The sequence below is a fragment of the Eleutherodactylus coqui genome, chromosome 3 (genome assembly GCF_035609145.1).
Source record: "Eleutherodactylus coqui strain aEleCoq1 chromosome 3, aEleCoq1.hap1, whole genome shotgun sequence".
Lineage (NCBI taxonomy): Eukaryota > Metazoa > Chordata > Amphibia > Anura > Eleutherodactylidae > Eleutherodactylus > Eleutherodactylus coqui.
In genome coordinates this window covers 80,120,326-80,148,241 of record NC_089839.1, presented here as the reverse complement: position 1 = coordinate 80,148,241, position 27,916 = coordinate 80,120,326, and the positions used below count along the sequence as shown (strand labels likewise).

Below are 27,916 nucleotides of genomic sequence, written 5' to 3'. Positions count from 1 at the left end.
AGGAGCGACATCCCGTAGCGTATGGAGCGTGGATGTGAGAGGAGTGAGTCCCTGCAACAGACAGAGAAAGAGAGCTCTCTACCTAAGTTCCTAACAGGTACCCTTTCACACTACAGGCTTTTCCTGTGCGGCCGTCCATAGTTCGGATCACCACACAGAGGTACGTTATTGTGACACCCACGCGTCTGCCATGCGGGGTGTTTATTGGCTAAGCCTTCTTTAGTAATTGTCTGCCAGAGAGTCTGCGGAGTGACCCCTACCCTCCTTGCTCCTCTGGAGTGCTTCCAATCCAGGACCAGTGACATACAGATAAAGTAGACTGTAGGGCCGTATTCATCCTGTGTATCCTCCCTGACCTCTGAGCTATAGCCTGTTACCGTTTAAAGTGAATTGTACCTGCATTACCTGCTATACAAGTTATTCTTCAGTAAAAGTTATACCGGGCCTTAACCGTTCCTGGGGACCCGAGGTACGATACACAAGTCTCTGTGTTCATTTCTCCGCCGCATAGAATACTGGTGTGTAGGAACAGTGGCATCATGAGTGATAAGTACTACTCCCCCCATCCCGTTTATTGGTATTTCCTATCATAGGGGTGTCGAAGCTGGCCTGCAATCCTGCTCTGGCCTTGGCTACGTATCATCCCTCCAGGACCAGAGCCTGGTAAGTGCCACCATGATGAGACAGCACTTATCCCTCCCAGCTCTTCACGTTAGCCAGGTGCCCAGGGTCACCCCTCTGGGGTGTTGCAGCAGTATATGAAGTTCCTGGGTTTCAATAGTAAGAAGCTGCACAGGACACTTCGTGCCGCCATGTATACTTAAAGGGGTTGTCCCGCGGCAGCAAGTGGGTCTATACACTTCTGTATGGCCATATTAATGCACTTTGTAATGTACATTGTGCATTAATTATCAGCCATACAGAAGTTATAAAAAGTTTTTTACTTACCTGCTCCGTTGCTAGCGTCCTCGTTTCCATGGAGCCGACTAATTTTCGCCGTCTAATGGCCAAATTAGCCGCGCTTGCGCAGTCCCGGTCTTCTTCTTTTTTCAATGGGGCTGCTCGTGCTGGATGCCGGCTCCGTGTAGCTCCGCCCCGTCACGTGCCGATTCCAGCCAATCAGGAGGCTGGAATCGGCAATGGACCGCACAGAAGCCCTGCGGTCCACCGAGTGAGAAGATCCCCACGGCCATCTTCATCAGGTAAGTAAGAAGTCACCGGAGCACGGGGATTCAGGTAAGCGCTCTCCGGTGTTCTTTTTTAACCCCTGCATCGGGGTTGTCTCGCGGCGAACGGGGGGGGGGGGGGTGGAAAAAAAAAAAAAGAACGTTTCGGCGCGGGACAACCCCTTTAAGGTGATGAGCTATGGTTTGGCCTCTAGTTACTCACCTGTGCTCTGTTGTGCAAGCTATCCCTTTAAGGAGGTCAGTGAACTTTGACTCCTGTTATTACAATGTCAGCACTATGTTCAAAGCATATGACAGTTACATATTTTTTAGCCTGTTTTATATATGGATGGGACAGGACAAGATTCTTCCAGATAGTCGTGGAATAGAGTAGAGAAGGCAAGAAAAGTCTCATCAGGCCACGTTCGCTGTGGATTTGATGCGAAAAATCCCCGTCCAAAAGTGAAGCATTCATTTGGAAGAAAATTTGAAATCCGAATATGGAAAAAAAAAAAGTTGTGACATGAAACATATTGACACAGCATCCATTCGAGGATTCCACATTAGCCCTATTGAAAGGGTCTTATCCGCATGCAGCTCCCCAACATGTGCAAATCTGAGGTGGAAAATCCCAGCTGCAGTTTTTTGAGTTTGAGCCGCATCGGATGTTCCTGATGCAGATAACGCCATGTTAACCTAGCCTTAAACTTTTTTACTCAACGAACCAAAATGGTCAGCACTGGGAATAGACTCCATTGCCTGTTTCGGCCAGTTTCCAAATATCAGCAATATTCAAAGGAATAGGATATAAGTAGAGAGGCTCAGTACTTGCCTTACAACAAACTAATGAGAGCGGTGGTCTTCAGGGTCATGTCTCAGCTTAATTTTTTTCCATAAGATGCGTAAAAATTCCTCTCAGTCACTTGGTGCTCAGGAACACAAATAAAGTTGAGTGGGCTCCATGGCATGGGCTTCCCCCAGCTTGCTGCTTTATGAGCGGTTTCAGTGGCATTGCACGGATTATATATTATATATATTCTGTTTTCCCTGAATATAAGACCTACCCCCAAAATAAGCCCTAGACTGTTTTTTAGGATTTTCAGGGAGGCTTGAAATAGAAGCCCTACCCCGAAACTAAGCCCAAGCTGCATTACATTAAACAAAAAAAATTGATTGTTACCTAGCAGGCTCGGTCCAGGTCCCTGCTGCTGCTCTCCACGGCTCTGGCATGGTTCTCACAGTCCTCGGCCGTCCATACAAGATCACTTTCTGGTTAAAGGGTTCATAATTCCCCTTCCACGAAGAGATGGCTGTGATTAGTTCTTCGGGCGCTGTTCAGCCAATCAATGCAATGCTCGATGAACCAATCACATTCATCGCTTTGTGGAGGCAGAATTTATCAATCTGGTAGCAGAAACCGCACCAGAGCTCTGGAGAGCAGCGGGAGTGACCTGGACTGAGCCTGCTAGGTAAGTGAAATAAGACATCCCCCAAAAATAAGATCTAGTGCCTCTACTAGGGTAAAAATTTATATAAGACAGTGTCTCATTTTCGGGGAAGCATGGTGTGTGTGTCTGTGTATATATATATATATATATATATATATATATATATATATGACTACAGACCTTATAATTAATTATGATTAACTTAAAAACAGTGACTCACAGGTAACAACTAGAGATGAGCAAGCACCAAAATGCTCGGGTGCTCGTTATTCGGGACGAACTTCCCGCGATGTTCGAGGGTTCGTTTCGAGTAACGAACCCCATTGAAGTCAATGGGCGACCCGAGCATTTTTGTATTTCGCCGATGCTCGCTAAGGTTTCCTTGTGTGAAAATCTGGGCAATTCAAGAAAGTGATGGGAACGACACAGCAACGGATAGGGCAGGCGAGGGGCTACATGTTGGGCTGCATCTCAAGTTCACAGGTCCCACTATTAAGCCACAATAGCGGCAAGAGTGGCCCCCCCCCCCTCCCAAAAACTTTTACTTCTGAAAAGCCCTCATTAGCATGGCATACCTTAGCTAAGCACCACACTACCTCCAACAAAGCACAATCACTGCCTGCATGACACTCTGCTGCCACTTCTCCTGGGTTACATGCTGCCCAACCGCCCCCCCTCCCCCCACAGCGCACACCAAAGTGTCCCTGCGCAGCCTTCAGCTGCCCTAATGCCTCACCACCCTCATGTCTATTTAGAAGTGCGTCTGCCATGAGGAGGAACCGCAGGCACACACTGCAGAGGGGTTGGCACGGCTAGGCAGCGACCCTCTTTAAAAGGGGCGGGGCGATAGCCCACAATGCTGTACAGAAGCAATGAGAAATAGAATCCTGTGCCACCGCCATCAGGAGCTGCACACGTGGGCATAGCAATGGGGAACCTATGTGTCACACACTATTCATTCTGTCAAGGTGTCTCTGCATGCCCCAGTCAGACGGGGCTTTTTAATTCATAGACACAGGCAGGTACAACTCCCTATTGTGAAGTCCCTGTCGACCGACAGCATGGGTGGCTTCCTGGAACCCACCGGCGGTACATAAAAATATCCCACTGCAGTGCCCAACACAGCTGAGGTAGTAATGTCGTGCTTAATGCAGGTGGGCTTTGGCCCACACTGCATGCCCCAGTCTGACTGGGGTTCTTTACAAGTGGACACAGATGCATTTATAATTCCCTGTGGACCCACAGCAGGGGTGGGTGCCAGGAAGCCACCGGCGGTACATAGAAATATCCCATTGCATTGCCCAACACAGCTGAGGTAGTAATGTCGTGCTTAATGCAGGTGGGCTTCGGCCCACACTGCATGCCCCAGTCAGACTGGAGTTCTTTTCAAGTGTACAGATGTAGTAAAAACTCCGTGTGCACCTACAGCATGGGTGGCTCCCTGGAACCCACCGGCGGTACATAGAAATATCCCATTGCATTGCCCAACACAGCTGAGGTAGTAATGTCGTGCTTAATGCAGGTGGGCTAAAAATTTATTTGATTACACTGTAGGCGAGGGCCCACAAAAATTGCTGTATCAACAGTACTAATGTACCTGAAAAAAATTGGCCATGGCCAACCAAGAGGGCAGGTGAAACCCATTAATCGCTTTGGTTAATGTGGCTTAAGTGGTAACTAGGCCTGGAGGCAGCCCAGTTTAACGAAAAAATTGGTTCAAGTTAAAGTTCCAACGCTTTTCAGAGCATTGAAACATCTAAAAATTGTTTAGAAAAATTATGAGTGAGCCTTGTGGCCCTAAGAAAAATTGCCCGTTCAGCGTGATAACGTGAGGTTTCAGGAGGAGGAGCAGGAGGAGGAGGAGGAGGAATATTAGACACAGATTGATGAAGCAGAAATGTCCCCGTTTTGGATGGTGAGAGAGAACGTAGCTTCCATCCGCGGGTGCAGCCTACGTATTGCTTACGTATCGCTGCTGTCCGCTGGTGGAGAAGAGAAGTCTGGGGAAATCCAGGCTTTGTTCATCTTGATGAGTGTTAGCCTGTCGGCACTGTCGGTTGACAGGCGGGTACGCTTATCTGTGATGATTCCCCCAGCCGCACTAAACACCCTCTCCGACAAGACCCTAGCCGCAGGACAAGCAAGCACCTCCAGGGCATACAGCGCTAGTTCAGGCCATGTGTCCAGCTTCGACACCCAGTAGTTGTAGGGGGCAGAGGCGTCACCGAGGATGGTCGTGCGATCGGCTACGTACTCCCTCACCATCCTTTTACAGTGCTCCCGCCGACTCAGCCTTGACTGGGGAGCGGTGACACAGTCTTGCTGGGGAGCCATAAAGCTGGCCAGGCCCTTAAAGACTGTTGCACTGTCTGGGCTGTACATGCTGCTCGATCTACGCACCTCCCCTGCTACATGGCCCTCGGAACTGCGCCTTCTGCCACTAGCGCTGTCGGATGGGAATTTTACCATCAGCTTGTCCGCCAGGGTCCTGTGGTATAGCAACACTCTCGAACCCCTTTCCTTTTTGGGAATGAGACTGGGAAGGTTCTCCTTATAGCGTGGGTCGAGCAGTGTGTACACCCAGTAATCCGTCGTGGCCAGAATGCGTGCAACGCGAGGGTCACGAGAAAGGCATCCTAACATGAAGTCAGCCATCTGTGCCAGGGTACCTGTACGCAACACATGGCTGTCTTCACTAGGAAGATCACTTTCAGGATCCTCCTCCTCCTCCTCCTCCTCAGGCCATACACGCTGAAATGATGGCAGGCAACCAGCATGGGTACCGTCAGCAGTGGGCCAAGCTGTCTCTTCCCCCTCCTCCTCATCCTCCCCATCCTCCTCCTCCTCCTCCTGAACGCGCTGAGATATAGACAGGAGGGTGCTCTGACTATCCAGCGACATACTGTCTTCCCCCGGCTCTGTTTCCGAGCGCAAAGCGGCTGCCTTTATGCTTTGCAGGGAACTTCTCAAGATGCATAGCAGAGGAATGGTGACGCTAATGATTGCAGCATCGCCGCTCACCACCTGGGTAGACTGATCAAAGTTTCGAAGGACCTGGCAGATGTCTGCCAACCAGGCCCACTCTTCTGAAAAGAATTGAGGAGGCTGACTCCCACTGCGCCGCCCATGTTGGAGTTGGTATTCCACTATAGCTCTACGCTGCTCATAGAGCCTAGCCAACATGTGGAGCGTAGAGTTCCACCGTGTGGGCACGTCGCACAGCAGTCGGTGCACTGGCAGATTAAAGCGATGTTGCAGGGTGCGCAGGGTGGCAGCGTCCGTGTGGGACTTGCGGAAATGTGCGCAGAGCCGGCGCACCTTTACGAGCAGGTCTGACAAGCGTGGGTAGCTTTTCAGAAAGCGCTGAACCACCAAATTAAAGACGTGGGCCAGGCATGGCACGTGCGTGAGGCTGCCGAGCTGCAGAGCCGCCACCAGGTTACGCCCGTTGTCACACACGACCATGCCCGGTTGGAGGCTCAGCGGCGCAAGCCAACGGTCCGTCTGCTCTGTCAGACCCTGCAGCAGTTCGTGGGCCGTGTGCCTCCTATCTCCTAAGCTGAGTAGTTTCAGCACGGCCTGCTGACGCTTGCCCACCGCTGTGCTGCCACGCCGCGCGACACCGACTGCTGGCGACATCCTGCTGCTGCTGACACATCTAGATTGCGAGACAGAGGTTGAGGAGGAGGAGGAGGAGGGTGCTTTAGTGGAAGAAGCATACACCGCCGCAGATACCACCACCGAGCTGGGGCCCACAATTCTGGGGGTGGGTAGGACGTGAGCGGTCCCAGGCTCTGACTCTGTCCCAGCCTCCACTAAATTCACCCAATGTGCCGTCAGGGAGATGTAGTGGCCCTGCCCGCCTGTGCTTGTCCACGTGTCCGTAGTTAAGTGGACCTTGCCACTAACCGCATTGGTGAGGGCGCGTACAATGTTGCGGGAGACGTGGTCGTGCAGGGCTGGGACGGCACATCGGGAAAAGTAGTGGCGACTGGGAACTGAGTAGCGCGGGGCCGCCGCCGCCATCATAGCTTTGAAGGACTCCGTTTCCACAACCCTATACGGCAGCATCTCAAGGCTGATAAATTTGGCTATGTGGACAGTTAACGATTGAGCGTGCGGGTGCGTGGTGGCGTACTTGCGCTTGCGCTCCAACACTTGCGCTAGCGACGGCTGGACTGTGCGGTGCGAGACATTGGTGGATGGGGCCGAGGACAGCGGAGGTGAGGCTGTGGGTGCAGGCCATGAGACGGTTGTGCCTGTGTCCTGAGAGGGAGGTTGGATCTCAGTGGCAGGTTGGGGCACAGGGGGAGAGGCAGCGGTGCAAACCGGAGGCGGTGAACGGCCTTCGTCCCACCTTGTGGGGTGCTTGGCCATCATATGTCTGCGCATGCTGGTGGTGGTCAGGCTGTTGGTGGTGGCTCCCCGGCTGATCTTGGCGCGACAAATGTTGCACACCACTGTTCGTCGGTCGTCAGGCGTCTCTGTGAAAAACTGCCAGACCTTAGAGCACCTCGGCCTCTGCAGGGTGGCATGGCGCGAGGGTGTGCTTTGGGAAACACTTGGTGGATTATTCGGTCTGGCCCTGCCTCTACCCCTGGCCACCGCACTGCCTCTTGCAACCTGCCCTGCTGATGCCCTTGCCTCCCCCTCTGAAGACCTGTCCTGAGTAGGCGTTGCACACCAGGTGGGGTCAGTCACCTCATCGTCCTGCTGCTCTTCCTCCGAATCCTCTGTGCGCTGCTCCCTTGGACTTACTGCCCTTACTACTACCTCACTGCAAGACAACTGTGTCTCATCGTCATCGTCCTCCTCACCCACAGAAAGTTCTTGAGACAGTTGGCGGAAGTCCCCAGCCTCTTCCCCCGGACCCCGGGAACTTTCGAATGGTTGGGCATCAGTGACGATAAACTCCTCTGGTGGGAGAGGAACCGCTGCTGCCCAATCTAAGCAGGGGCCCGAGAACAGTTCCTGGGAGTGTTCCCGCTCCTGAGCAGGTGTCATTGTAGTGGAGTGAGGAGGCTGCGAGGAAGGAGGAGCAGCAGACAGAGGATTCGGATTTGCAGCACTGGACGGCGCAGAACTGTGGGTGGATGATAGCTTGCTCGAAGCACTTTCTGCCATCCAGGACAGGACCTGCTCACACTGCTCATTTTCTAATAAAGGTCTCCCGCGTGGACCCATTAATTGGGCGATGAATGTGGGGACGCCAGAAACGTGCCTCTCTCCTAATCGCGCAGCAGTCGGCTGCGACACACATGGATCAGGAGCTCGGCCTGTGCCCACACCCTCACTTGGCCCTCCGCGTCCTCGACCACGTCCACGTCCTCTAGGCTTACCCCTACCCCTCAGCATGCTGTATTACCAGTGATTTGATTTCCCAGGCAGGAAATAAATTGGCGCAAGCCTGCAGGCCAAATATAATGTTTTCGCTTTTTTGCAAAGGGAAGACCCCACTGCGTGTATTCAATGAACAAGAAGTTTAATATCTGTGGTGTGGCCCTCAAAAAGTGTCACACAACTATAGTGTAGCAGAGTTATTAACTCTAGCAGAGCAGGTATTTGCCAGTCAGGAAAGACAATGGCGCTAGGCTGCAGTAAAGCGTAGCTGGTTGCGTCTGATTTTTGTACGTTGTACACGCAGCACACACGTACACGCAGACCTTAGGACTGACACAGGCAGGCCAAATATAATTTTTTTCCTTTTTGGCAAAGGGAAGGACCCACTGCGTATATTCAATGAACAAGAAGTTTAATATCTGTGGTGTGGCCCTCAAAAAGTGTCACACAACTATAGTGTAGCAGAGTTATTAACTCTAGCAGAGCAGGTATTTGCCAGTCAGGAAAGACAATGGCGCTAGGCTGCAGTAAAGCGTAGCTGGTTGCGTCTGATTTTTGTACGTTGTACACGCAGCACACACGTACACGCAGACCTTAGGACTGACACAGGCAGGCCAAATATAATTTCTTTTCCTTTTTAGCTTAGGGAAGCACCCACTGCGTATATTCAATGAACAAGAAGTTTAATATCTGTGGTGTGGCCCTCAAAAAGTGTCACACAACTATAGTGTAGCAGAGTTATTAACTGTAGCAGAGCAGGTATTTGCCAGTCAGGAAAGACAATGGAGCAAGCCTGCAGTAAACCGTAGCTGGTTGCATCTGATTTTTGTACGTTGTCCACGCAGCACACACGTACACGGAGACCTTAGGACTGACACAGGCAGGCCAAATATAATTTTTTTCCTTTTTAGCAAAGGGAAGACCCCACTGCGTGTATTCAATGAATAATAAATGTCTTCTGGCCCTGCCTACACAATTCTATCCCTGTAGTATTAATGCCGGGTGCAATGCTCTGCACAGCCGGTTTTGAGAAAAAAAAAAATATGCAACACTGCTAACAGCAGCCTGGACAGTACTGCACACGGATAGAAGTGGCCCTAGAAAGGACCGTTGGGGTTCTTGAAGCCTACACTAACTCCTAACACTCTCCCTGCCTAACCCCCACTTCTGTCCCTATTGCAGGGCGCAATGCTCTGCAGATCCAATTTTGGACAAAAAAAAATAAAAATACTGTGCTAACACAGTACTGCACACTAGTAGATGTGGCCCTGAGAAGGGCCGTTGGGGTTCTTGAAGCCTACACTGACTCCTAACGCTCTCCCTACAGCAGCACCAGCAGCAGCACTTTCCCTCAGCTAAGTCACAAGGCATGTGTGGCGAGCCGCGGGAGGGGCCGATTTTTATACTCGGGTGACACCTGATCTCGCCAGCCACTCACAGCAGGGGGGTGGTATAGGGCTTGAACGTCACAGGGGGAAGTTGTAATGCCTTCCCTGTCTTTCAATTGGCCAGAAAAGCGCGCTAACGTCTCAGAGAGGAAACTGAAAGTAACCGGAACACCGCGTGGTGCTCGTTACGAGTAACGAGCATCCCGAACACCCTAATATTCGCACGAATATCAAGCTCGGACGAGTACGTTCGTTCATCTCTAGTAACAACCTCTTCAATTTGGGAAATTCACTTTTCTTCTCCATCCTGCCCAAGCTGCCATGTTTACTTTATTCAGCTGTGATTCATCTCTGCAGAGATGGGGTTGGGAGCTGATGGCTGTACGACATGTACGTGCAAATATATTTTGCACCTAGATTTCCCAGCACAACTCTTTTCCCACCTCTACACAAACCCTCTATCCATAGTTCAGCTGACTATAATAATGCCCCACTTGATTCCCCACAAGACAATAATGCCCCAAAAACATTAATAGTGCCTCCTTTATACAACAGTGCCCCCTTTGTGTCCACATACAATAATAGGGCCCCCATACTTAAACACTGGCCCTCCACAAGAATAGTGTTGTTATCCTTATAGTAATAGTGCCTTCATTGTGCCTCTATATAAAAGTTCTTTCATTGTCCTCCCATATAGTAACAGTGCCTCTATATACCATGAGTGCCATTACTGTACGAATTCACCTAACAGCCGCTCCCGTGATGGGTCCTCTTCCTGTCTGCGGCCTGGTGCATGCAGCGCAATGCAGTGAAGTCATCACACTGCCTGAAGCAGCAGAAAGCCTGACAACTCCAGAGTCATGGCCATTGTAAGTGCTGGGGCTGGGAGCTGATGGCTGAACGACATGGACTTAATTTCCAACTGGATCCACATCCTGAGGATTCAGGCCCAGTTGAGAAGCAATGTTCGCCTAGCAATCTGGGTAGAACCCCTTTAGGCGTGCTCGGACTTGCAACCACAATTGTTACATCCCCGGTTGGTCCCCTCTCTCTGTCTATAAGTGCTCCTGCCCACTTGCGTTTTTATAATGCTGCGATATTGCTGCGTTTTTTTAGCGCAAATGTCAAGCACAAACTTGTAATGCGTTTTTAACATCAGAAAGTCCCATTGACATCTGCGTTAAAAACAACGCAGCAATATCGCATTGTTGAAAAAACGCAAGTAGGCAGGAGCCCTAACTGTATCAGACATGCTTCTTGTGGCACCAATAACAATCCCATCTACTTTGGCCCCTCAGCTGTTGTAGACTCACTTTGTCTCAGTATTCTACCAAACCCACTTTGCTGCACCTGAGTGAAAGGTGCATATAGTGAAGGCTCAGTCAGACGAGCAATTTTTTTGCGCACCTATGTGCGCAAAAAAATACACTCCATGCATTAGCAAAATGTGCATGACCATAGCCCCTTGCCCATTGCTTTCAAAGGGGACAGCGCTGTTGTCGCCGGCTCCATTGCAAGCAATGGTATGCAAGCAACCCTCTATCGCGATTTTCGGAGAAAGGCTTTAAATATAAGCCCTTCCCTGAAAATAATCCCTAGGTGTGGAAAAAAAAAAAAACATTACTCACCTAGCAGCGCTGTCTTTGAATGACAACTGGGCGATGCCTGTGATTGGTCACAGCATTCAGCCAATCACAGGCAGAGCTTAGCCAGTCATTGAATTCAGCGCTGACAGCGCTGCTAGGTGAGCAATGTTTTTTTGTTTGTTTTTTCTACACCTAGGGATGATTTTCAGGGAAGGGGTTATATTTAAAGCCCTTCCCTGAAAATCACAGCAGGGGTTGCTTGCATCCCATTACTTTCAATGGGGCCGGCGGCAACAGTGCTAGCCCCATTGAAAGCAATGGGAGAACATTGGGTTCCTTTGCCACAGCTGTGGCAGGGAATTCCTTCATCCCTGTAGGGAGTCCTCTTGTCACTGAACACTGATTTTTTTACGCGCAGCACGCACCTTCCCGGCGCACGGATGTCCTATCTGTTGCACGTGCAAGTATTTTGCACCTGTAAAAGACGGACATGTGAACACACCATAGGAAACCAATGGTTCTAGCAAAAAATGCTCGTCGTGCATACCTGACATTGGCTCTGGCACTAGCTAACCCTCCTGGGTTACTGCGTCACGTGCTTTGTAGTGCCAAATTTGTGTCATCGTTAATTGGGTTGACTTGCATTTTTTTTTAAACATAACTTGGGGTGCTGTAAAATTATGAAAAAAAGTCCTGCTCACCTTTCCTATCCTGCCCATCCTATGCAGCTTCACTGCAATTTGTTTTTGACAGGGTTGCGGGTTTGTAGGTTCTTTTAATTGCAACTCAGCCGAATGCTAAATACATGCAGCTGCTCTTAATAGAACTCCCCTATATGCTTTTTATATAGGTGCTGAATATGTTAATAAATGTGTTTATATTTTATAAAGCCATCTACATGCCCGGATGTGAGGGCTCTTTTTGCCCTGCATACTTTTTATATTGGCATGGCTGCAGCTGTGAGTCAGACCCAGCTGATCCTCTTCTCTCCCTCCTCCTGTGGCTTGGATTGCTGGGGCATGACGTATTGTTTTCCTCATGTACGAGGCGTGGCTGGCTGGCTGCTGATTCCTCAGTAACCTGTTCCTTGTCCTCGTATAACAGCTTATTTACCTGCGGTGTGAAATACGTTGTATTAGGAGGAGGTGGCGTGTCCGTAAGTAAGAATTTATTTTTGTAATGTTGGATTAAAGCAAAAACATCACTATTTCCTTTTTAGGCCCAAACTAGAAGGCAATACTATGTATAGTAATGGAGCTGCTTGTAGTCGTGTGATTTCATGTGACACCCCCTTCCCCTCCTCCCTCATAGACTGATATTACCATTGTTAATTCTGTAATCACCATGTAGAATAATACTGCAGAGTGTGGCCTCGAAGGGGAAAAGACCATCCGCATGACGTTGTTACTGTAGTTTTGCATTGCTTTGGTGAACTTCACTGGTAGCTGCTGTTCCTTTATATTGTACTTTACATTTTACTTATCTTATCATTATGTCGACATAGAAGAATGTAGCCTTTTATGTTTTTGACTCAATGGTATCTATCGTGATTGGTCCTCAGGTTTTTTGTGTTGTTTTTGTTGCTACCTAATATTCTTGTGTGTTCACATTAACTCTCCTTACAACTTTTTATGACAATAAGGGCTCACACTCACTTGCGATAGCGTATTTGCAAAAAAAAAAAAAAAAATCGCAGCGACATCGCAGGTGCGAACTTGCGTTTTTGTTCTCTGAAAACTCGCATCACATGGTAGGAGTATTTCATGCCTCTCTTGCGTTTTTTTTATGGTCTTACTTTTGTCCCATTAGTCACTATTCCACACAGAAAACATAGCACTATCGCATCGTATTCTCGCACGCGTTATGCGTTTTGCGATGCAATATTACAGCACTCCATTAACTTACATGGGCGAGAAGAAAATAGCACATCGCAAAGAAATAGGACTATAGCAAGCAAGAAAAAAATGCAACCTCGCAGACGTGAAAACATCGCAAATGAGCACAGCTACATTAGACTCAATGTATTTCAATGTCATACAAAACAACGCAGCCTTGCAACATCGCAAAAACGCTATCTCAAGTGAGTGTGAGCCCTAAAGGGTCTTATTCTGATTAATAGGCCTTTTTACAGCATATTGGAATAGGAGCAGGGGGAGCTCTACTAACAGCTTGGATAGAGCAATCATTGATCCTAGCCGTTTAACCCTTTACATCGCAATATGACCATGCCATGTAAAGGGCTGACACGAGAAAGGGGCTCCTGCTGTCATCCATTGGACCCCGGTAATGTGATTGCAGGGTGCTTATGGGTTGTTATGACATCCAGGGCCTTGAAGATGGCCTCCAGGGTCTGCCATGTTCAGTGGCCTATGAGACTAAGCCAAAGACAGGGGATTAAAAGCCACTATAAGGCCTTAGCCACACGGGCGTTTTTTGCCGCAATTTGCGGATCGCATGACGGATGCGCATCCGCAAATCGTGTGACTGGGGCCGAAAAATCGCCCGAAATAACTGCTCCTAGCCGCGTTTCAATAGAAACGGGCCAGAGCTGTCCAGCGCATTGAATTCAATGGAGCCGGCAATACAGCCGGCTCCATTGAAAGCAATGCGCTGCGGGCGATCTCACGATGAATTGTCGAGAAGGGCTTAAATATAGAAGCCCTTCCCTGCAATTCATCCAGAAATGTGTAAAAATAAAAAAAATATATATACTCACCTTGAATTCATGAATGGGTGTGAGTGAGAGCTGCCTCTGATTGGCTCAGCGCAGAGCCAATCAGGGGCAGCTCTCACTCACACCCACTCACACCCACTGCAGGCCGGCCGCGCTGAACTCCGTCTGCCGGGACCAGGTGAGTATATATATTTTTTTTATTTTTACACATTTCTGGATGAATTGCAGGGAAGGGCTTATATATTTAAGCCCTTCCCGACAATTCATCGTGTGATCGCCGGCAGCCCATTGCTTTCAATGGAGCCGGCTGTATTGCCGGCTCCATTGAATTCAATGGGCAAACATCGTTCTTCTCTGCCACAGCTGTTACAGCTGTGGCAGAGAAGAATGATTTGTCTTCTATATGTTCTCAATGGGGTCGGCGCTGCTGCCGCCGGCCCCATTGAGCGCATATAGAGAAGAGAACAGGAATCGCAGATCGCAGATAGGTGCGATCTGCGATTTCTGTTCTATAATTTATCGGACGAGCGCATAAAAAGCGCTCATGTGTCCGATACCATTGCAAAGCAATGGTTTTAAAAAATCGCCGGACGCATGCGCATGCGCAAATCGCGCGAAAAAATGCCCGTCTGACTAAGGCCTATTTTCACTGCGAAATTCGCAGCGTTTTTTTTTCTGCAGGGGTCTATGGGACTTGTAATGTTAAAATCGCAATCGCGCAAAATCGCGATTTCATGGTAAATTGCGATTTTGCGTGATCACGATTTTAACATTACGGCTGGGTTCACAATTTCGCCGCGGCAAATCCGCATGCGGCCGCTAATTCCGGGATTAGCCAGCCATGTGGACAAGATTTCTCAGAAATCTCGTTCACACGGGACGGCAAATCCGCTGCGGCTAAGCCGGCAGAAGCCGCCACTGCGGCGCGGATTTGCCGACCGCAGCATGTTCTTTTTTTTTTTTCACTGTGGCCGTGTTCTCCTCTATGGGAGCGCCGGCCGCAGCGGAAGAGCAAGCAGCTGGGCCGCTTCAAAACCGCCGCAGGTTTTGAAGCAGCGGTTTTCCCGGCGGAAATCTTGCGGTTTTTCGCTGCGGCCGAACCGCGGGATTTCCGTCGGGAATCCGCCCAGTGAGAACCCAGCCTACAAGTCCCATAGACCCCTGCAGAAAAAAAAATGCTGCGAATTTGGCAATGAAAAAAAAAATTTGTGGCTAGTCACCCTAATACACTGCAATACTAAAGCATTGCAGTGTATTATAGAAATGATCAAATGTAATGAAATGTAAGTCCCCTAGTGGTCCAAAAATAAAAAGGTATAAAAGAAAATCTTAAAGAAAATAATTCAAACCCCCATATCTCCAACCTTAGGCCTCATTCACACACAATTTCAATGGGCTTGTTCAGAAGTGTGCATTTTGCATTTGCGCAGGCAAATAGAACAAAAGAAACTAGGCTATTACCGATTGCAATGTGTGGGACCGTGGCTGTATGTTTGGGTTTTTTGTGCATGCAAATGCGTACAATTTGCATGCACAAAACATACAGTAAAAAAATGCAGCTGCAGAGGCAAATACGCAACGCCTGATGCACAAAGGCACAGCGCATATATGTATACACTCATGGGAATCTGGCCTAAGGCTGGATTCACACGGGTGTGTATTGGTCAGGTTTTTATGCCCGGCCGATATACACTGCCCCTCTGATGCATTCGTTTACAATGTATCAGTGCACATGGGCGTATTTCTGCGACCAAGATGGTGCATTGCGGACGGGCGCTTTTACGTTGACGATAGCTGCATAGACTCCTATGGGAGCCAATGACAACTGCCAGAAAAGGGAGGTGGGAGGGAGTTTAGCATCGTGACTCCTAAACTCCCACCCTCTTTCCTGCTCCTCTCTGGCCCTTGCTGGCTGTTTGCAATGGGAAGGGGCGGGGCAGGGCTAAGCTCTGCCACCATCCCACCCCTCCAGTTGCTGGGTGCAACAAGAGGTGGAGAGGGGGTGGGAGCTTAGCACACTAGATCCCGCCTCCTCCCCCTGCAGAGAGTCGGGGAGGGAATGGGAAAGAACAGTTTAGCAGAGCTAAACTGTCTTCATCCGCCCAACAGCATTCCAGGCTCGGCGTATATGCGCCGGCTCGGGCGGTCTGAACGAGCTCACAAATGTTAGTTTTGTGTGCCCATGCATCCCTTTTTACGGCGCCAGCAAAAACGCCAACGGTTGTGTGAATAAGCTCTAACTGTGTAAAAAAACTTTAAACATTTGCAAAAAAAAATAAAAAATTTGGTATCGCCACGTTAATAATGACCCATGGGAAAAAGCTAGTACAATCTATAACCTGCATGGTGTATGCCATGAAAAAGTGTTTTTTAAAAACCTGGCCAAAATAGCTAATTTTGTATATCGGCTGTTTTTCATCAAAAATTGCTTAAGGCTGGGTTCACACAGGACGGATTTGCCACGGTTTTGCCGCAGCAGACCCGCCCCCGGCAAAACCACCCGCGGCCGCTAATCTCGGGATTAGCCAGCCATGTGGACGAAGTTTCTCAGAAACCTCGTCCACACGGGACGGCTAATCCGCTGCAGTAAATCCGGCTGAAACCGCGGTTTCAAAAGAAGCAGCATGTCCATTCTTTTTTTCATTCCGCTGCGGCCGCGCTCTCCTCTATGGGAGCGCTGGCCGCAGCGAAAGAGCGAGCGGCCGGGCCGCTTCAAAGCCGCGTTCTCCCGGCGGAAATCTCGCGTTTTTTGCTGCGCCCAAACCTCGAGTTTTCCGACGGGAATACGCCCTGTCTGAACCCAGGCTAACACTTTCAGTGACCTGAAGTTGTCACTACAGCAATGTTGTTATAGTTTAGGAAGACAGTAATATGAAAACTGTTATTTTATAACTCTGTTAACATTGAAAAGTGCTAACATGGATCTGGTGATCGGAGTACCTCCAAGTCAAAACCAGATGCTAGAATATACCCAAAGATTCTGCATTACTATGCACCTCCCTAGCCCCTCCGCTTTAGGGCTGTCTCTCACAGGTGTACGGTCACTACGTATTATTTGCGCAGTTCTTGCGCACGTAGAAAGCAGTACCAGTCTTCCATACACTCCAATGTTGCGCCTCGTCCTAGCCGCACAAAATGCATGTATGAAGAAATCTAAGTATGCTTTATCTTGGCATGTATTACACACGTATATACGCCAAAATAGTGCATGTGGATTGGCAGCATGCAGCAAGTACGAGCGCACGGCCCACAGCTAATGGGAGGACCTTTAATATAGCTATAGTGCAAATGCATATGCGTAGCCACCAAGCGCCTGCCCCTAAATTCTTCACTCCATCAAGACTGAAGCACAAACGCCAAGTGTTGAAATGCGATATTATGCTTTTCTGAATACATGTAACAAGCAATCAAAACAAAGATGGCCTCTTGCGCCACAGGGATGACTAGTCACGCAACCTTTTTGGAGTTTCAGATGACTCATGTCAACATCATTTATACTCCTTGAAAGTTTCCAAGGTTAATAACAAACAATGATATTTACACGTCAGAAGGGTAGACTATGCAACTGATCTATCCGGTCAGGTGAGGGAGTATACCCGCACAACCCCTTTAACAGCTCAAGCGGGTTCCTGCTCTCTAATATAGCACATACAGCTCAGCGTAAGCATCTGTTGCATTATAATCAATGCTAGGGTATTCTGTTTGGCACAAATGCTAGAAAAGAACTTTTTGGCCTCCGTTACTAATGAAAGCTTATGGTTCCATCTGGATGCTGCTTTAGTGACAGAACCCTGGGATGGAAGGACTTAGAACACAATGACATTCTGTATACTTCGGATTTAAAATGGGGCTGTGCAGTTTTTTTTTCCAGTTGTATTTTATATGAATCCTTCAGAAATAGAATCATTCTGTATACTGTGCAGTTATAGAGCTATAGTTCCATAATACAGTTCTGTAGCAAACACCATAGAGCTGCACACAGTGCCTGCAGCTCTGTATTATAAAGACATTGGTACTCTGTGTGCCTACATATAGCCTCTGTGCACACAGCTCTACATGAGGCCTAGTTCTCTGCAGACCTGAACCAAAGCCCAGATCAGATGTGATTTTGGGGAATTCTGAAAATAATATAGGACAGCAGGCTAAACATTGGAGGGATTTCCAATTTTGGAAAACCAATGTTCATATAACATAATGTAGAATTCAGAAAGGGGACCCTGTTCAGGATTCTTATTTTTTGGCCAAAGTGGAGATTGGTTGCAAAGAGCCTCTCTACATCTGGAGGAAATGTCCTGTTCTACACTACAGAGACAACACATTAATTTAAATGGGAACTGTGTAATGCCTGAAGGAGTTGTACAAGGTTAATATAATGTAAAGCATTTTTTATAGTCATTCACATGCCAAAACATAATAAAATATCCTATACGCATCTCTCCTGGCTTCCTGCATGTTCTGTGACAGCAGCTCTGGGTAGTCCTAGGAGTACTGTGTTAACAGGCTGCAGCAGCCTGTTTATGGGATTTCACAGGCTACTGCAGCCAATCAGACCTCAACACTCTAATGCTGATGCCTGTGATTGGCTGCACAGCCAGTGACGTCCCTTTCACAAGCTAACTGCAGGCTTTCGAAACTAACCGAACACAGATCGAAAAAAAAGAGGCACCTGGATTCTGGAGCCTGATACTACATAGGATGACAGCATAGACAGATAGATAGATTTATATCTTTTTTACCTTGGTCAACCCCTTTGATTTCTCCTTTGGTAGTGCTGCATGAACACTTGCTGCCAGGTTTCCCCACAGATTACAGACAATTGCTGGTGGACAAAGCAGGAGGACACTTTGTGATCTGCCTCTTCTTAACCCCCCCCCCCCCCCCCCCCCCCAGCACCACCACCACCACCTCCACCTCCTAACAAGTAGAGATTGTCCAACGCAAATGATGGAAATTAAAATAAATTAATATATGGAGAAAACCAAGATGTCAAATGTCACTGTAAAATAAAACTTCATTTGATAAGGTGTTTTCACTTTTAAGGGGGAAATCGATTTTTTTTGGCATTTACAAGGCTAAAGCATTCTGGCTTCCCTCACAATCCACTAAGCACATTTGGGACACAGAGGCAGCCTACAAACAGAGCAGCAGCACCACATGGAGTGAGTGCCTAAGGACTTATAGACCATAAGCCTATCTCTCAGCATCCCCTTAATGCCCTGCCTGGGAAACATCCTGACCATACTTTTGATACATATACAGTAAAGAAATAATGGGTCAATGCTATATTTTCATGCATGTACAGCTACATCATCACTGCTGCATGACATGTGACAAGAACACTGCAGCCAGTCACAGGCGGCACTGATCTTCTTCTGTACACTGGTGAGGACAGTGACTGGCTGCATTGATCATGTATGGATATGGAGCTTCACCTCTGAAATCAAGTTCAGATCAGAGCAGTGGCATTAGGAGTGACAGGAGATCGAATAGTATATAAATACAGCACCAGAACCAAATGCCTAATATAATATAGCACTAGAACCCATCACATAACCTAAATACTACATTATATATAATGTATTTATATTATTATTTTTTTAATGATGCTTTGAGTTTGGGTGAGTAGATGCATAGTTTCTCCTCCCCCAGGACAATCAACCATATTACAGCCACATTGAAACTTGTCTGGAACTGGCCTGATAGTGATTCAAATGGAGTTACCCCCACCAATCATAGGTAAAGTCTTCCTTGATTGCTGATGTCCAGTTTCATTTTTCTTCTCTATCTTGGCCCAGACCCCTATGAAGACTTCTTCCAGCCATGACTTGTTTCTGCACACTATCCTCATCCTGCTACTACTTCCAATTAACCTCTCAGTACCACCCCATAGTACTAGTGCCCTTTCTTTGGCCCCACTTGGTAATCTGTTGTCTCCTGTAAGTAATATTTCCCCCTTCTGTAGCCCCATATCAATAACCACTCACTCTGTACAGTGCCAGGCACTGTATACAGAGAAATCTCCCTGTTTCTTGCTATAAATAGTACAGTGTATGCAAGAAACAGGGGAGAAGTCAGGTTTTCTGCATACAGAGCCTGGCGTCCAGCACTGCACAGTGACTTAGGAGGATTAATATGATGTCCACAGGTATGGTGGACATAATATTCCTGGGTGCAGGTGTCAAGTGATGATGGTTGCACCACATTCAACATGACAGCATGGTAGCAGATTAATTAGGGCAATATGGATTAATTAGGTCCTGGAACGGTCGCCCAAACAGCCCCTACTTAAATCCGCCATTTCATGTCTTTCCTCAGTTGTAATGACCTGTTATATAACTGGTTTTGCAATAAGTGATTTGACCTTCTTAAAAGCATACACCCATTTTCTCAAGGAGGAACTAATTAACCCAGAAACATAAAAGTTGAGAAATTACTTCATAGTGTCCTTTTGTGAGTTCAGACTGAAGATTGCAACTGGTAAGTACTAGATTATTATATGATGATACACTTTTTCAGTCATTCACGATATAAGGGTCTGTGTGATTATATTCCACCCTAAGAATCCTTTGATAACCGCTTCTGTCTATTAGTTGAAGTTTATAGTTTCATTCTATTTCTTTCAGGTAAAACCATGGCTATAAACCCGTACACGTGCTTTATTGTCGCCTCATTTCTTGCCTGTGCTATTGGTGGCGGTATGATGACTGGAAGTTATGAAAGTGTTCCTACCAATAACACAAATGTTGTACAGGCTGCTAACTTTGCTGTTATGAGGTACAATCAACAGTCAAATGATGCACACTTCTACAAAAGACTCGACATTTCGTCTGCTGAAAAACAGGTAACATAAAGAGGTCCAGTCTTTGTTATAAGGCTTGTATAAAGAGGGTGCCATTGACTTGCAGGAATACTGCCTTCCAATAGGTGGTGCTGTAGAGGCATTGTTCCATCTTCCTTTATTTGCATATTTCCCAGAGGAGCATGCATGGCCTTTTAAGTCTTCTCACTAACCTTCTAGGTGCTTTTTTTAAGGAGAAACGATCCCCTTCCTGACCAACAACAATTCATGTAAAAATACATGTTCTGTGCATGTGCCAGTCAGCAGCACTTCCGTCGCATGCCTGAAGCTCTACGTGTACTCAGAATGACATAACGCAGTAGCAGCTAGAGTGGGCAGGTGTACGCTAAAACCTGTGGCCAGAAGAGATGGTCTGGGCCCCACCAGACCACGATAGTTGCATATCATGTAAGAAAATGTAAAAAAAAATCTGAAAGTATGCTTAGAAATGGCACAGTTATATATTTGGAAAGGCCAGTTACTCAGTAGTCTGTCTCGTATGGTTAAAACCACTGACAGGTTCCCTTTAATGATATTCGCACTCTAGTCACTTTTTTTAAAAAAAATGCAATACATGCAAAGAATGATTTAGCTGGCCATAATACAATTGTATGACCCAAATAGCCCTGATTGAAATGGAGCCCTTTGATCATCTAAATTTGGTTGAATAGGGTGGGGTGTGTGGGGGAAAAAGGGGGTCCACAGAAGCATACCCTATAATAGCTTCGGAGTCTCAATACAAACTCCATACCAGGTATTCCTAAGCATCATGTGCCATTATGGTACTGATATCATCCTATGTAGTATCAGGCACCAGGGCCCATGTGCAACTTCAACTTCTGCACCTCCCGTAGTTTTGCCCAGGTGTATTTTGACCATCTAAAAGACCAATTTCACAGGCGGCCATTTAAGCTGAATGTAATTTTTGAGAAGTGGGAAAAAACTAAAGTCCCTTGAAGAAACCAGCACTTAAGGAATGTGGCAGTAGTATCTGAATAACGCAACGGGGCAGTTTTACTATTCCAAATGCCCCAGACCTCGTGCACAACATTCATAATTTGTGCCACACATTTGTATTGTTTTTTTTTTTACACTTTCAGACACTTGTGTGTTTGGGAAGGGGCATGGCTTCATTAAAAAGGGGGTTAAGGCTTAAATGCAACATGTGCCAAAACTTTGTCATGTAAACAAAGCATACTAATAGGCGGTATAATTTTAATCTAGACGGTCTAAAGATTGCCCAGATTTATCATTCAGCAGAGCCACTATGACAAATCTGCCGCAATGTGAGACTATTTGTCTTGGCTTGCACTGTGCAATTATTAGACAGGATTAGTAAATCAGCCCCATTGAGTATATTTTACCTAACAGACAGGCTGGTGTATTTGGTATAATATGTGCAATTCCTTACACATTATTGTCTTATAATATAAATCTCTATAATTCATTTTATTTAGCTTGTGAATGGAATAAATTACATGATAACAATGCAAATTGGAGAAACATCATGTCGAAAAAATGAAGTCAGTGGTTCTGGTTCAGGTCCTTCCTGTGATGTGGCCAATTCAGATGTGTTGAAGGTAAAATCTTTTACAATTCACACAATTCTTCTTATATGTATGTTAGTATATACTATATACTGTGACCGAGCTGCAATGGCTTCCTAGTTGAGTGTTATTAGAAGTCCACGGTATTAATCGTGGCACAGTTTGGTAATTAAGGACATAGAGATTCCACCCTCTCCCCCCATCTCCTCATTCCAAAAGCTGAGTCAAGTTGCATTCTTAGTAGCACCATCTTGGGGTACATACATCAATTACCTTTTAACTCTTGGAGGGAATGGGAAGAAAACTGTGATTTCTGCCATTTTTTTCTGTTTTTAATTTCATGTATTCATCATTCACATACCTAACTACAATGGAGGCCATGAGCGCGAAGTCCACGGCAAAATAAAGTATGCTGTGATTTTATTTCTGCTCGCGGAATACGCAATTAGTATCCACTAGTGTGAAGTAAAAATCAAAACTACATGCCTTTCAATGGCTGCGCTTTGCCAAGGAAAGTCCTCACGGATGGCAATTGCTGATTTCACAATTAAAATCCGTTCATGTGAGACCCCTCCCCCCAACTTTGTGATCATACAACTTTTTGTTCAATTTTAACTCCACTATTTCAGTGGTGACCTAAACAAAAAACAGCCATTCGAGTGCAGTGAAATTGACTTGTTAACTTTATCATGCAAACCTATACAATTTTATATGATTTCTCTGTTGTTGTTTTACTAACTTTACACTTTTAAAAAAAATCACTTTTCAAAACTTTTTTTGTCTGTTGTAATAAACAGGCAAGTCACTTTTTTTATGGGTAAAGCTGCAGTTTTCATATAAAGTTTGATATGCCCGCCACTAGGTGTCTCCCTTCCAGCAGTTTTGCAATCCACTGCCTGTTGGTGTTTATTTGGCTTCTCTACTAACAAGAACATGAGGACAGGGCTAATTGCTATATGCAGCAGAAGGGCAGGCCTTCAGATGCTACATCTTGCTACATACTGAATTAATAGAGCTCAAACTGGGTGCAGACCACAGCAAAGCAGCGACCAATGAGTATCTTGACTGCTTTTTTTTTTTTTTAACTCCAGTTGCACTTTAACCCTTCTTTTTTTTTGCTTTTTCTCCTTTGTTTCAAAAAATCATAACATACCTGTCTGAGTGCTTATGTTTTACGGCACAGGTTCTATTTTTTAATGGAAGAAAAACACAATTCTGGCTTTTTTTTCCTGATAATGTTTACATCCATACAAACCCCACATGCCCAACATGTAAATGTATTCCCTGGGATGTGAAGGAGTAAAACTTGTGATTCTTTGATCACTTACATAATACACTGCACTACTTTATGAGCTGCAGTGAATTATGTCTGTCTGTTTGTGGTTATATTGACAGGCAGTCTATTAGGCCCATCCTGTGCCCTCATCAGCATAGTGATGTACATTTATGGCATGCTGCTGGAACAACCCACTTCCTATGACTTACATGTACATCATGGTGTGGGAAGGAGTTAATGAAGGCAAAATCTCTTTTCAGCACTATGATAGGGGCCCCTCGAGTGAACTAGGGACCACTGGCAGGTCTTTAGCTGGGTGGGCCTATAAAACAGGTTGTGGATGGTGTGTTATATGGCACGGTGGTGACAGACTGAGGCAGCACACATTATTTTGCGAAATAGAACTTTACTTAAAAAGCATGAAATAGGGTTTTGACTCCATTGGAGGGTATGTGTTATTTGAACGTTACTTTATGGAAGATGGCGTTTGCTGTTGACATTAAAACATTACTCTCAGTATCGATGTTAAATAATTCTTTCTGGAACATCATCTCCAATTCAACCTGGGCTGCAGTAATTTAGCTGTTGACAGTTAATAGCCAGTTTAAGGTAATCAGTTCTGCTATATGTGGACTAGACCTTTTCTCCTTGTAGGGATGCTTGACATTGTAGACATCACATACGCAATATATTCAGGTCCATCCCCAACTATGTCACATTTTCTTCTGAGTTGTGCAAATGAGTTTCTGCACATCATAGATATGTCACACACTACATAACACGTGAAAGTAACAATCCCACCAGTAAACCTGTTCCAAGTCTTAATGTTCACACACCGAACTGAGGCTGAGCCTCACTTACATCCTGATATTGCATCAACGTCTATAGTCCTCTGCTGGCTCGATTCACCACTTTTGCAACACTGCTCCAAATGTTTAATTTCGTAGGTCATTGCATCCCAGCCTGCCATGAGGACCATTTAAGTCAGATTTTTGAAGAGATGGTGGTAGGAGGTCACTGAGCTGGATGGGTCAAGACCCATATCCTAAGAAGCCCTAACAGCAGATACAACACAACCGGAGATACAGGACCCTGAGTTTTGTAGATGGGTGGCAACGCATAGGACACAGAGTGAGGAGAAGCTTAAGAGCACCCTTGTCCCAACACCTACGGCGGCAGCATCATTCTGACAGATGGAGGGCCAGACCTGTCGAGCCGTGCATGGACTTTCAAAGTGTGGAGTCATATCTTTTTGTGTAGGGAGGGGGGGGGGGTCGTGCCTAGAAGTAGTGGAGATCCATTCCAATGCCGGCAGGAGTATTTGTATATTCTACCAGTTTGCCTCTCAGCATTGTGTAGAATTCCTAAGGAATGTGTGAAATCTTTATCATTTCATACTTTGATGTTCTATTTTTGCACTTTCTAGGCATTCTATACAATGACTCATTTCACACATTGCCTAGATAAACTATATGAAATGATGTTATTTCACATTCTGTCTACAACATATGTAATTTTTCTTTTTTATTAAGGCCCTAGTGGGGTTTAAATATGTGATTTCTTGATCACTTGCACTGAGGAGCTGAGTCCGCTACATATCTGGTGGGTGCTGCTTTTTACACCACCTGACACTAGCCCACAATCACTGCAATCACAGTTTGCTCAGAATTCTGCCATTTAACGACTTAAATAATCAGATGTTGCTGGCACAGTCTGAAGCTGCATCTAAGCCTTAGCAGGGTGGTGGGCCTTCTGTTGTGCACCCCACCCCCAACCCAAACACAATCGCCAAGAGCCAATGGGTTGCCATAGCAACTTAGAGCCTAGTGAAAGCTCCCAGGTTGGCCATGGATTCCAACATATTAAGCCCTGCCTATGTCTAACATTAAATTACTATATTCTGAAGTATTGCAGTTCATTATATGTGATCAAATGATCGGTGAGTGATGTTTTTTGTATATGGTAATTTTTTCACCAGTTTTCCTCTGTGTGCTTTAGGGCTCATTCACATGGACATATGGGGGGAGGGGGTTATTAAATGCATATTTTTAATGGACGTAATCCGCAGTCCTTGAAGCCCATTGATTTACGTTTAGGTACACAGCATGTCCTATTTTGGTGCATAATATGCCCATTATACTTTGTGAGCTTAAATTTGTAGAAAATACGCACGTTACATGCATATTTAACTGTGTACTGCGTATTATGTGAGTGAACCCTATTAGCTAACTAAATAATCAGATTTCTGTGACCTGGTCGGTGGAAACTAAGTGGTATGATGTTTCCCATACATAGCACACAGAGTATAAGAGACTCTGCTCCACTACGTCTCCCATGCACGGCAGACTTATGAAAGCAGAATCTCTTCTCTAGCTCTGTGTAGCATACCCTCGGAAGTAACAGCAGCATGGAGGATACTATATGCAGTGTAGGTGTAATTCAAGTACTGGGGTGACACTGTAAACTTTCAGCTATACATCTATGTAAATCTCTCTGCTTGTGTGGGCAGCATGAGATAGCAGCAAGGAAATAAACCCCCACACATCCACCCTGCAAACTTCCTATAATCCATCAGTGTTGCCGATACTAAAGATATTTTTTGCACAACAGGCAGTAGGCGGCAAATAAGAATGAAGGGAGGCCCCTGGTGGTCAATACTTTTATAGAGTGATTGTTAGCATAAAAACATAATCTTAAAGGGGTTATCCAGCACGCCTGCCTGGATACACCAGGATCGGAGGGGAAGCATTTGCTTCGACCCTGTAGTAACCGGCGCTTGTAATTGCAGGTGCAGCTCTCATTGAAATCATTGGCAGCTGCACTTGCAATCGCAGGTTGGGTGCCCATTCACTTTAATTAGAGCTGCACGTGCAATTACAAGCACCGAACACTCCACAGGGGTTGGCGCAGTGGCTTCCACTCTGACCCTGCTGTATCCTAGTGGGCGCTGTCTGAAAAACCCCTTCAAGTAAACACAGTGATTAGCACTAGAGATGAGCGAGTATACTCGGTAAAGGCAATTGCTCGAGCAAGCATTGCCTTTATCGAGTAACTGCCTGCTCGAGATGAAAGGTTCGGGTGCCAGCGGGGGGGAGAGAGGGAGAGAGAGATCTCCCCTTCATTCCTCCCAGCAGCTCCCTGCCCACCGCCGGCACCCGAACCTTTCGTCCCGAGCGGGCAGTTACTCGATAAAGGCAATGCTCGCTCGAGCAATTGCCTTTAGCGAGTATACTCGCTCATCTCTAATTAGCACCTTTTTCCTAGTTATCACATTGACTGTCCTGTAAGCGCATGTTTGTACAAAGTGCAGTGTCTATATAAGTGTTCCGTCTTATTTGGTAGATGGACATGTCTAATGTTGTTCGTTTTTATTTTTTTTGCAGATAAAAAGTTGTACATTTAAAGTGTACAAAAGTTTTCGGCCTGAACAACTCAGCCTGCAAAATGTTAAATGCACATTGGACTCTTGAGCAATATCAATAGCAATCCACATGTTCCTCTGGAGTCGACCTTCTCATAATACTAAACAAAATTTCACACAAGATTTGGGCTGATACTGTTGAAGATATTAAGAATAAACTGCAATTCCAATCTTCTTTCTTTTGTCTGTATATTTTGTGTGGTTCTAGTCTATGGCTGTTTATATTGGACACTCCTGTATCCGCATGGAGGAATTTGTATCTCAATCCATCAAATAATAAAAATGTGGGAATTTTTGACCTAACTGGGCTTCTTTCACACTACACTTTATTACTGCTATGCTGATTCCATCATGGTTATACAGAAAACTACATATAGACAGAAACCAGGGCTGGATAGCACCATAGGGGTGTATATGCGAGATGGAAATCCTTTTTGATCCTTGTAGACGAACCGATTCTTTGAACAAGGGAGTGACGTCATCACCAGCTCGTTCATTCTCGTTCAGCCTGTACATACAGGCAGATACATCGTTGGCTCGTTCAGTTGTTCACATTTACGGCATAAATAACTGTGAGGGACTGAGGAGATACAGTTTACACCAAACAATTAGGGAACAAGCCAAAAATGTTTTTTATGCCTGCATAGAATGAATGACAAACTAAAAGTGAATGCTTATCGTTTGTCATTCAGTCATTGGCTTGCATTTGGGGCTCATTCAAACGAGCGATGCGTGAATGAAAAATGGCTGTAATCAAGTCCCAATCTTCAGCTGCATTTTCTCGTCCATTTACACGGGCATATTAGCAAAAATATGCACTGCAGCATGGAAATCCCTCGGTTGGCAGAAATCCTTGGAATGACTTCTAATATTTCACTAGAGCCAGCTGTAATCATTTCCCAGTGTTGGACACTGCTAAACTCCCTCCCCTTCCCTTTTTTTCAGCTGCTATGGGAGCCTCAAGCGTATTTCAACAAAAGAAAGTGTAGTGGCACAGAGTTTGGGGTGCCCTCCAGCACCTCAGAATATATCTTTTATGTTTGTCTTGTGCATTGCCTTGTATGTAGAATGAATCAGATTTATGTGTATTGAGTGTCTGCAGGCATGAATGGGTTAATGTCTGGAAAATGTATTGTTTTGTCTTGTGTGTGATATAAAAGTGTAGTCAAGAGGGAGTTGCAGAGAGTTCCAGGTGTTTCAGCCTCAGAGAAAGAGGATCTGAGAGTAATCCA

General features: G+C 46.2%; 1 protein-coding gene across 3 annotated transcripts; it reads left to right on the top strand.

Annotated features, from left to right (window-relative positions):
* The first annotated feature begins 6 nt into the window (after positions 1-6).
* Positions 7-26,859, top strand: LOC136620795 (U7-hexatoxin-Hi1a-like). 3 transcript variants are annotated; one of them, XM_066595785.1, is made up of 4 exons: positions 7-97; positions 20,226-20,443; positions 21,898-22,020; positions 26,647-26,859. In XM_066595785.1, exons 1-4 carry the CDS (start codon positions 22-24, stop codon positions 26,731-26,733), a joined length of 504 nt encoding a protein of 167 aa, XP_066451882.1. In that variant the 5' UTR covers positions 7-21; the 3' UTR covers positions 26,734-26,859. The 3 variants fall into 3 exon arrangements, with proteins under 3 accessions (XP_066451882.1, XP_066451883.1, XP_066451884.1); XM_066595786.1 differs by lacking the exon at positions 7-97 and adding an exon at positions 11,934-12,084; XM_066595787.1 differs by lacking the exon at positions 7-97 and adding an exon at positions 19,950-20,079.
* Positions 26,860-27,916: the final 1,057 nt, after the last annotated feature.

What these genes read in the sequence shown, in the direction of transcription:
- LOC136620795 (XM_066595785.1), top strand. Translation starts at nt 22, where the DNA reads ATGGAGCGTGGATGTGAGAGGAGTGAGTCCCTGCAACAGACAGAGAAA. An exon ending in TCTACCTAAGTTCCTAACAG is followed by an intron (nt 98 to 20,225) that starts GTACCCTTTCAC and finishes TATTTCTTTCAG; the next exon opens with GTAAAACCATGGCTATAAAC. An exon ending in TTTCGTCTGCTGAAAAACAG is followed by an intron (nt 20,444 to 21,897) that starts GTAACATAAAGA and finishes CATTTTATTTAG; the next exon opens with CTTGTGAATGGAATAAATTA.